Source organism: Zingiber officinale, chromosome 1A (genome assembly GCF_018446385.1).
Source record: "Zingiber officinale cultivar Zhangliang chromosome 1A, Zo_v1.1, whole genome shotgun sequence".
Lineage (NCBI taxonomy): Eukaryota > Viridiplantae > Streptophyta > Magnoliopsida > Zingiberales > Zingiberaceae > Zingiber > Zingiber officinale.
Window position 1 is genome coordinate 171,672,839 of NC_055987.1, and position 10,952 is coordinate 171,683,790.

Sequence of the window (10,952 nt, forward strand, 5' to 3'; positions counted from 1 at the left end):
CTAGTAACAGGAAAGAGAACTTTTTCCCCTTATCCACTCCTCTCCATTCTCTCCTATCTTCTTCTGCTCAACTGCTCTCCTCCCAAGTAGACTGAGAGTTAAAGAATGGCATACATAGCCAAGGGACGGATGCAGTTGGTCTAAAGAATGGATACACGTGCATTTTTCATAAAGGACTATACTATGTAAGGGAAGAGACATCATAGAATTTGCATCCAATCATGAACCATAATATTCATGCTCTCAACTATACCATTTCAAAATTGGTTAATTCAAAGCATTTATAAGTATTTACATAAAATTTGACCTAATAAAGAATATTCACATGAAATAATTCTAGAGATGGATCTTCTTCAATCTTTTGCAAAATATGGAAATCCTGAAATTTCTGTGACTAAAATTGTTTGCATAAGCTATACAAATACTTATGTTGAATATTGACAGCTTTACATGTTCAATTATGGGTGTTGAGAACAATTTTAAACACTGCCTATCCTTTAGTGTTATAGATAACAAGTATGGTGGTGACTTTAGAGTAGCCCGAAATGAGAAGCTGAGCCAATATGTTTTGCAAGTTAGAGATAAATTTACCCTCAAGTACTCATAAGAATGATACTCTTGGGAGTGGTTTAACAAAGAGAGGTTTTGGTTTGTTGCTCCCGCGGTGCCGTGAGGAAGCCTCATGGTCAAAGACCAAAACTAATCAAAAGAACGTACAACCATTTGATCATTATACAGAAAATTAACAAACATGGATAACAAAATAATCAATGTATATTGCTATTTGCTATAGATGAATTAGATAATTTCTTCTTTGTTTTGGAAACAAATTTGATCATGGTAGCACTTTAATTCTAAAGAAGATACCTAGCTACTCTACATCTGCCCAGAAGCAGTTTAGTTGTTTAAATGAGAGAACAAACACCAGTCCAGTGTTACACTTTATTCAACATTCAGTAATTTGATAAATGAATTCCATAAAAATAACTAGCCAAGGAATTATATCATTATAAGAACCAAAACAATGGGGATCAAAGAATTTAACTGGAATTTTCCATACCGTGATAGCACCTATCCTCCATCGAACAATGCTGCAGTACTTCAGCCTCTAACCGGCTTCTCTAGCACAGCGGAGATATAAACTTGCGCCTTCTCCGAGCTGCTTTTTTCGGCCTTCTCACCCACCACCCATTTGAGTTTCTTGTACCCAAGTCTCTCCATAAGCCTGGTCACCAGACGCTTCTGCTCATCGCCAGCACACAGGTAGTTATCAAGCCAGAAGAAGCCCCCTGGTCTGAGGACACGATCGATATCAAACATCAAGAATTCAAGCGCCTCGGTACGGCTTGCCTGCCCCAGCGCCGGAGCTCCACCCTCATCGAAGGCATTCATTGTGTGCACCAGATCGAATACCGAGTCATAGAACGGAAACCTCTGTGCAGGGGAAAGGAACAGAGGGAAGAGGCCCCGAGCAGCTATGAACTCGTTCATCTGCTTTCCCCCTACTTCAAGGGTTGACGTCATGATGGTGACGTTCCGCTCCGCCATGCGGGCTGCAAAGTTCCCAGCTCCGCCTCCGATGTCGAACCCGATCCGGATCCCGCCGCGGGCGAGAGCCAGGACATCATCGATCAAAAAATCGTTTTTTCCGCCAGGTTTTATCCATAATTGCTTGTCGATGCCATAGACGCCGGCGCCAGGGTTCTTGGCGCCGGGGCTCCAGAGGGACTGAGGAAAGGGGAGGCGAGAAGCAGCAACGGGGACTGTTGGGCGCGAAAGACAGCGTCGGCGAGGGAGGGGCTCGCAGGCCTTTGCGACGAGTTTCTGGGAGAGGAAGGGGTCGTCGAGTGGGCAAGGGACGGCGGGTTTGTAGGACATGTATCGGGTGAGGAGATCGGCGGCCGGGGAGCGGGCGCAGGAGTGGCCGACGGAAGCAACCATCTCGGTGATGCCGGAGCGAGTGTCGCGGCCAAGGGGAAGGGGGTGGCGAGCAAGGAAAAGCTTGAGGTCGGGAGGGAGGGAGGGCTTGGTGGGATCGAAGGTGTCGTAGCCGGCGAGCTCGCGTTCGATCTGGTGGAGGCGGCGCTGGGAGGACTCGATCTCGCGGACAATGATGGCGACGTGCTCAGAGATGAGGGAGATGTTGCGGGAGTCGGCGGTGGCGCCGGAGTCGAGTGAGTGGCGAGAGGAGAAGGAAGAGGGGGAGGAGGTGAAGGCGTAGAGAGCGAAGAGGTTGGTGGTGAGAACGGAGGCGAGCATGATGAGGTGGAGGGCGGAGGAGCATAGTGTCGCGCGGCGGAATCGAGCGGTGCCGTCGCCGATCTTGAGGGAAACAGAGCCCATGGCTGCTGTGCCTGTGGCGTCTGGGTCTGGCGTAGTGGAGTGAGTGAGGGAGGGAGGGAGGGAGGGAGTGAGCACGTGAAGCGCCTCTCTTTCTCTCTCTTTCACGCGCAAGTTTATGCCTTAGACGCGGGTTTGAGGGGATGACGAACATCCTTGTCGGTTTGCTCACCTCACCTCCCGTGGATAATAAAAATTATTATTATTACAATAATAATAATAATAATGAAATAATAGTAATAATTATGGGGTATATTTATACATAAAAGATATTGTCAAACAAATACTGAAGAAGAGTTGGGAGCATTCTTTTGGTAGAATAAACAATTTGTTTATCGAGTAGGGAAGCTTTTAGAAGGGAAAAATATATTTAACCCCTTCAATGTTTTTTATTCCGTAGTATTTTATCCTTTCACATTTACCCATCAAAGTTTAATATGAAAAAATCTATAAAAAATAATTATATCCTTATGTTTTTAATTTTTTTTATAAATTAAAAAGAAAGTATATATATTTTAAGGGTAAATTGCATATGTCTTCGGGTCAACTTTTAATTATTAATTAATTAGATCGATGATGTACATAAAAAGAAAAATATACATAAAAGGATAAAAAATATAAAAGCATCTAGTGATGATATCCTTCGTCACTCGCTCGAATTTGTGGTTGATGTCGGTTTGTTGGTGTGTCTGCTCTTAGTGTCCTACAAAGCAAAGTTTGTCAGATGAGGAATGACATTGTCGATGTTAGCTTCTTTGACAGTTAAGTCAATGATGAATTGAGATGTGAGGCTCACGTGCATGCATGAGAAAGCAAATGAGTTCAAAGAAGATGAAGAAAATTTGTCTTTGCATAAAAAAAGGAAATTATACCTCCACTTATTTTCGCGGAACCTTATATAATCATAAACAGAGGCGGATCTAAAATTTTGAATTTAAGCGAAATGAAAAAATAATTATGATACATTGTATTTTAAGGCTGCACAACGGGGCGATGAAAATATATATTTTAAACTACTTTATTTTATTTTATTCGTATAATTAAGTATTAAAATCTTTATATATTACTAGAGGTTACGTATAATTGATTGATTTTAATTAGTAAATTAGTAGTCATGATGTTGAAAATATCAATTAGGGTCTTGAATTATCTAAAATTAGTTCAGATATCAACAAAAGAAATAAAAATAGATGTAAATTATCAATAAATTCAATATGATTTATTCCTCTTAATATGATAAAAAAAATATATCAAAAAAACAAGGCCATAATTATCTTTTATAATTTTTTTCACATTTTACTTTAGTCAAAGGGAGTTAAATGTTATTTTTAAAATATAGAGGGTAAAATGCTACTTCATAGAAAATAGAGGGGGTTAAAGGTATTTTTTCTTTTTAAAATTACCAAATTGTATAGGGTAATTTAAAATTATCAAATCACATATTTATTTTCATTTTATCCCTATGAGTCGTTTATTTTTTTTTATTAATATTTTGTTTTGTATCAAAAGCAAAAAATTTTAGTAGACTGTAGTCGGTTGATTTATATTTTTTTAATCAAAGCAGATTTTAAATAAAATTAATTGATAAATCAAACGATCTTGGATTGACATAAAACTAATTCCTATATATTCGTTTACCTCTCTGAATTATATTTATGCACTCAAATACCAATTTACTCTAATATAATGAGAACAATGATTTTTTGATCAGATCATTGCTCCCATAAGTTGATATAGTTGGTGTTTATAGGTGGTGTTGTCATAATAAATTATGGAATTGTATGTTTAATTCATCATGGGTCATTTGACCTCATGCAAAAGGTTCTCATATGATTTATCTCTCTTTTAGATCGCATGAATAATCCTGAAAGAGTTCGAGATGAGGATTGCCACGTAATTCCAAATGCTTTCCATTATAGGAGGTGATCCTGTCTGAAAGCGAACGAGTGGAAAGTTAGGGAGGTGGTGGTTTCGCTGATCGGATGTGGACTCCCCTTCACTCTGCAAAAGAAACGACGTTAGTGTCGAGCCGAGGAAGGGGTCCTCGGCATTGGCTCTTTGATGCTCAAGTCAATCACCAAAATATGGAGAAGTGGAACAATAGTAAAATTATGCTTCAAAAATAAATTATGCGTACCTTCGCCGGAGATGTACCCCCTCCTTTAGATAGAGCCCTGGTGGACAACGTACACGCTCCTCGAGACATGAGCACGTTCTCTGATATGTTAGTGGTCACGTTCTCCAATATGTTCAAGGCCATGTCTTCCACTATGTCCTATGAAAGGATATCATGAGGACCACCATCTTACTGCTTGGCCAAGCGGATCAGCCTCTCACCCAAGACTCGACTCTGTCCACAGTCAGGTCTCGTTGCTTGGCCGAGCGGGTAGCCGCTCGGCCAGGAATCCTCCGCTATGTTAACTTCAGTTGCTCTTCCGTTTAGTGTCTATAGTAACCTGCCTTCCTCCGTTTGGACAAACTATCCGGTCTCCCTCAGTGTCTTGATAATATGATCTGAGCGCCTGCCCATGATATTTTCCCGAGTCGGAAGGATTGTCCACTCTGACATATCTCCCGTCAATAAAGCCCTAATTGTCTCGGCCGACCGTTACATTTATCTTTCATTAGGCCCTTTGACACTTGGGCATTGATCATCTTGACTTTGAACTCCACCCTGGCAGTTAACCCCGTGCCAGGTGGGCCTCCTCTTATCGTCGCATCACAAGTCTCCCCTTCAAGTCTAATCAAAGGAAGCTACAAGTCCAATTGATTGGACCAGATGTGTCTTCGTCGACTCTAAGACCCAATCGGCCCATATGCTCAAGGTACTAATCGGTGTGCATGTCCACGCCGTTTGGCCTTATTTCGCTGGATTGGGTCTGTTACTATCGCTTGTCCTCAGCCTTCGAAGTAAAACATGCGTCAGTCGCTCGGTTGTGTGATAATCGCTTATCCGTGCCCGATCAGGATGACAGGTGACTATACTTAGCGGCCATTTTCTCCTCCTTGTTCCTCACGCTCCTCAGCCGAGCACCCTGACGTAATCTAAATTTCTTTAAGACCATGCAAATCTTTGCTCATTATGGCCGAGTACGTGGCCATACCTTGTAATTAGTCTTCATTAATGTCATTTGGTGATTGATCGCCATGTGTCCCCTTTTTACCGCCGCACATTTGACATGACACATCAATCAACCATCAATCAACTGTCAAATGTGCGGCGGTAGAAAGGGGACACTTGGCGATCAATCACCAAATGACATGAATGAAGACTAATTACAAGGTATGGCCACGTACTCGGCCATAATGAGCAAAGATTTGCATGGTCTTCAAGAAATTTAGATTACGTCAGGGTGCTCGGCTGAGGAGCGTGAGGAACAAGGAGGAGAAAATGGCCGCTAAGTATAGTCACATGTCATCCTGATCGGGCCAAATTCAAATAAGTTTACATAGATCAGTTGATTGATGGTTAACGAACAGTCAGTTGATGATCGCCAGTCAGCATAACAAAAGGATTCGAGGATAAGGCTATAAAAAAGCTCAGGGTTGCAAAATGGAATAACTATCAACTTCATACTCTTCTTCCATAAAGCTTTTATCGTATTATATTTATTTTCATTTTTATTTCCTATGATTATTGATTTTAAAGAGGTTTTTCTACCGCGGGTGCTACCAAAAAAGAGAAAAGATAAAGGTTCCCAGAAGTGATTCATCTGAAAGATCATGGATCAAGAGTCTCAGGGTTGTTAATGTTAAAAAATTGAATGAAAACGCGACGTGTGGGTTGTAGTCCCACAACGATTGAAAGTAAGACTTTCCGACTGATTCGGAACAAAGGGGGTTGGAAATCCAGGGCCCGGAGGACATCAACCCATTGCTCGTAAAAATCAGTCAGGGCACGGTATGTCTGCGTAAGGCAACTTGTTGGCCAGTATACAAGCCAAAGCCAAGATCGCCAACCGTCGACTCTAGCGAGCCGAGCCACGCGGCGAGTAGATGAGTCGCGGACACCGTGAGTTGTCGAGCGGCGCCACGTTGCTGCTAAGAGTTGCTGACATGATGTCGAGAGCTGCAACACGAACTCAGAGTGGATGCCGAGTCCAGCAAAGCGTTGTCTCCTTAAAACAGATTCGGCCCCACCACGATGCTCAGAGGATTAAGTGGACGTCTGTTTCCCAGGATAAAACGGCAAGATCACGAGCACAATCGAGCACTGATTGTCGTGACGATCTGAACTAGATCCGAAAACTATCACAATTTCTGTTGAGCAAAAGAAGTGCACAACAGAAGGGAAAGAAACATGGGGAGTCAAGGAGGAATGAAAGCGTGCTCACAACACAAAGCTTACTGGAGCACTTAAGCTTTTCTCTCTCACTGCTCACTTAAGCTCACTTCAGTTTCTGTTGTTCTTTTCCATTCCTCTCAAAGGTCTTTATATAGACCTGTGCTTGCAAGCCTTTGGCTTGCATGCTTGTCACAACATGGCTTGCTGTTGGCTGCAAGCAAAAAGAGCAAGCCACGTTGTGGCTTGCATGCTTGCCAACGTGCAAGCCACAATGTGGCTTGCATGCTTGTCAACACGTGGATTGCCACGTGGCGTGTAAGCAAGTTGGCGATCTTGGCTTTGGCTTGTATACTGGCTAACAAGTTGCCTTACGCAGACATACCGTGTCCTGACTGATTTTTACGAGCAATGGGTTGATGTCCTCCGGGCCTTGGATTTCCAACCCCCTTTGTTCCGAATCAGTTGGAAAGCCTTGCTTTCAATCGTTGTGGGACTACAACCCACACGTCGTGTTTTCATTCAATTTTTCAACAATCCCCCACATGAATGAAAACAAGGATTTGTGATAGTCTTCAACAGTTGAGTCGAGTATAGGATAAGTAGGTGTTACCCTTTGAACTTTCCCTTGTAAACTCTGTTTGCTCACTGGCTGATTAGTAGACGTGATGTCTTTGAACTGTTCGGCCGTTGGTGTAAGCATGGACAGATCTTACCCAAGACTCTCCCTGATATAGCTCAGGTCTTATGAGTGTGTTCATTCTTGGCCATGAACACGCCTGGTTCTGTGAGAAGTTCTAAGAATTGTGCCTTCAATTCTCTTCGAAGCGGCCTCACTTCTTTCTAACATAGGTGATCCCTCAAGAGTTGCCATTTACTCTTTTTGATCATTAAAAGCCTATCGGCTTACCCTGGTCTGGTCACTATTTCATTGGGCTACCCACAATGTGTCTAGTCAGTGCAGATTAGTTGGCCCTTTGAACCTAGTTCTTGGGATCTCTAGTCAGCATAGGTTGGGTGTCCTCTGCACTGATTGCTGACAACGACATCATGCCCATTCCCTGTGATGAGCTTGCAACTAACTCTCGATTTAATCCCTTGGTTAGCGGATCTGCTAAGTTATCTTTTGACTTCACATAGTCAACAGTGATAACACCAGTTGAGAGTAGTTGTCTAATGGTATTATGTCTACGACGTATATGTCTAGACTTACCATTATACAGATGACTTTGTGCCCGACCGATTGCTGATCGACTACCGCAATGTATGCAAATCGCCGGCATAGGTTTTAGCCAATGTGGAATATCTTCTAAGAATTGTTGTAGTCATTCAGCCTCTTCACCACATTTGTCAAGAGCTATAAACTCATATTCCATCGTGGATCTGGTTATTACGGTTTGCTTAGAAGATTTCCAGGAAATGACTGCACCAGCTAGAGTGAAGACATATCCACTCGTAGACTTAGAATCTTGTATATCATATATCCAACTTGCATCACTGTATCCTTTGATCACAGCAGGATATCTTGTATAGTGCAGTCAATATTCACGAGTGTACCTTAAGTACCTCAATACTCTTGTTATCCCTTTCCAGTGCTCAATACCGAGATTACTCGTGTATCTGCTCAGTTTGCTTACTGTGTAGGCTAAGTCTAGTCGTGTACAACTTATCAAGTACATCAGACTTCCAATCACTCGAGAGTATTCTATCTGCGAGATACTTTCACCTCGATTTTTAGATAGATGTTGACTCGTATCTATCGGCGGTTCGTGCCAACGCAGTATCACTCTTGGTGAATTTCTCAAAAATCTTATCCACGTAATGGGACTGATTAAGAACAAGTCCTTCTGTCGTTCTAAGAATTTTGATTCCTAGAATCACATCAGCTAGGCCCATGTCTTTTATATCAAATCTTGAGTTCAACATGTCTTTAGTGGATTTGATTATCTTATCATTACTCCCAATGATAAGTATGTCATCTACATAGAGGCACAAGATGACATAGTCATTCTCTGTGGCTCTCATGTAGACACATTTATCACATTCATTGATCTTGAATCCACATTCCTTCATGGCATTATCAAATTTCTCATGCCACTGCTTTGGTGCTTGTTTCAAGCCATATAATGACTTCACCAATCTATAGACTTTGTGTTTCTGTCCTGACACAGAAAACCCCTCAGGTTGGTCCATATAGATTTCCTCTTCTAAATCCCCATTTAGAAAGACTGTCTTTACATCCATTTGATGTATTTCGAGATTCCATAGAGCAGCGATAGCCAACAATACTCTAATGGAAGTTATTCTAGATACCGGAGAGTATGTATCGAAGTAATCAAAGCCTTCTCATTGTCGGTATCCTTTGATTACCAATCTGGCCTTGTATTTATCGATTGTGCCATCTGCTTTCATTTTCTTCTTGAAGATCCACTTACACCCTAGTGGTTTACTTCCCGGAGGAAGATCCATAAGTTCCCAAGTGTGATTTTGCAAGATAGATTCTATCTCAGATGCAATTGTCTCTTTCCAGTGAGGTCCATCAAAAGAGCCTACAGCTTCTGAGTAACTTCGGGGCTCACTTTCCAACATGAATGTGATAAAATCTGATTCATAGGATTTTTCTACCCGAACTCTTTTACTCCGTCTAGGCTCAACCTCTACGGGTTCCTCGTCATCATTATCTTCTTCTTCGCCTGGTGTTTCGGTTGCTCGTTTTGAGGAGCTAGTATCCTCCCGGGTCTTATATGGAAACACATGCTCGAAGAACGAGACATTTCTCGATTCGATTATCGAGTTCTTGTGTATCTCCGGTATGTGTGACTCATACACACAAAATCTATACGCAATGCTGTTTTGTGCATAGCCAATGAATATGCAATCAACAGTCTTTGGTTCTATCTTAATCCTTTTCGAATCAGGTACCAACACTTTGGCAAGACACCCCCACATTCGTAAAAATCAGTCAGGACACGGTATGTCTGCGTAAGGCAACTTGTTGGCCAATATACAAGCCAAAGCCAAGATCGCCAACTTGCTTACACGCCACGTGGCAATCCACGTGTTGACAAGCATGCAAGCCACAACCGATCTTGGCTTTGGCTTGTATACTGGCCAACAAGTTGCCTTACGCAGACATACCGTGTCCTGACTGATTTTTACGAGCAATGGGTTGATGTCCTCTGGGCCCTGGATTTCCAACCCCTTTGTTCCGAATCAGTCGGAAAGCCTTGCTTTCAATCGTTGTGGGACTACAACCCACACGTCGCATTTTCATTCAATTTTTCAACAATATTTCCTAGTATACAAGCCAAAGCCAAGATCGTCAACTTGCTTACACGCCACGTGGCAATCCACGTGTTGACAAGCATGGAAGCCACGTTGTGGCTTGCACGTTGGCAAGCATGCAAGCCACAACGTGGCTTGCTCTTTTTGCTTACAGCCAACAGCAAGCCACGTTGTGGCTTGCTGGCAAGCATGCAAACCAAAGGCTTGCAAGCACAGGTCTATATAAAGACCTTTGAGAGGAATGGAAAAGAACAACAGAAGCTGAAGTGAGCTTAAGTGAGCAGTGAGAGAGAAAAGCTTAAGTGCTCCAGTAAGCTTTGTGTTATGAGCACGAGCTTTGTGTTGTGAGCACGCTTTCATTCCTCCTTGACTCCCCATGTTTCTTTCCCTTCTGATGTGCACTTCTTTTGCTCAACAAAAATTATGATAGTTTTCGGATCTAGTTCAGATCGTCACGACAATCAGTGCTCGGTTGTGCTCGTGATCCTGCCGTTTTATCCTGGGAAACAGACGCCCACTTAATCCTCTAAGCCCCGTGGAGGAGCCGAATCTGTTTTAAGGAGACAGCGCTCTGCTAGACTCGGCATCCACTCTGAGTTCGTGTTGTAGCTCTCGACATCATGTCAGCAACTCGCAACAGCAACGTGGCGCCGCTCGACAACTCACGGTGTCCACGACTCATCCACTCGCCGCGTGGCTCGGCTCGCTAGAGTCGACAGTTTGAGATTATCTACTCAAACCTACTAGACTGTAAGTTCTTGTGACTCTGGTACACACTCGTAAGCGTGGAAAAGAGCTTCTGAGACGATCACACAGATTGTAAACGGGTTTACTCCCAACAGTTAAACCATGTTAAGCTATCAATGCTGTAAAATATCGAAAAATGGCGAATAATGATAAGGAAATTTTCTGGAATTTTTAGAAATTTTTCTGGAATTTTTCGGAGACCGTATGGACTAGTTAACGAGGGTAAAAACGAGGCCCGGGAGAGCCAGTTTGGGCTTCCCCATTTAAATAAGGAAATGTTTGGTTTTCCTTTTTAATT

At 42.6% G+C, this 10,952-nt stretch overlaps 1 protein-coding gene across 1 annotated transcript; it reads right to left on the reverse strand.

Moving 5' to 3' along the window:
* Positions 1–883: 883 nt before the first annotated feature.
* On the reverse strand, positions 884–2,414 carry LOC122038414 (probable methyltransferase At1g29790). The gene has a single exon (XM_042598158.1). It carries the CDS (start codon positions 2,341–2,343, stop codon positions 1,102–1,104), a length of 1,242 nt encoding a protein of 413 aa, XP_042454092.1. The 5' UTR covers positions 2,344–2,414; the 3' UTR covers positions 884–1,101.
* Between the last annotated feature and the right edge of the window lie 8,538 nt (positions 2,415–10,952).

Excerpts from the sequence above, each read along its gene's own strand:
- LOC122038414 (XM_042598158.1), bottom strand. The coding sequence starts at position 2,343 with ATGGGCTCTGTTTCCCTCAAGATCGGCGACGGCACCGCTCGATTCCGC.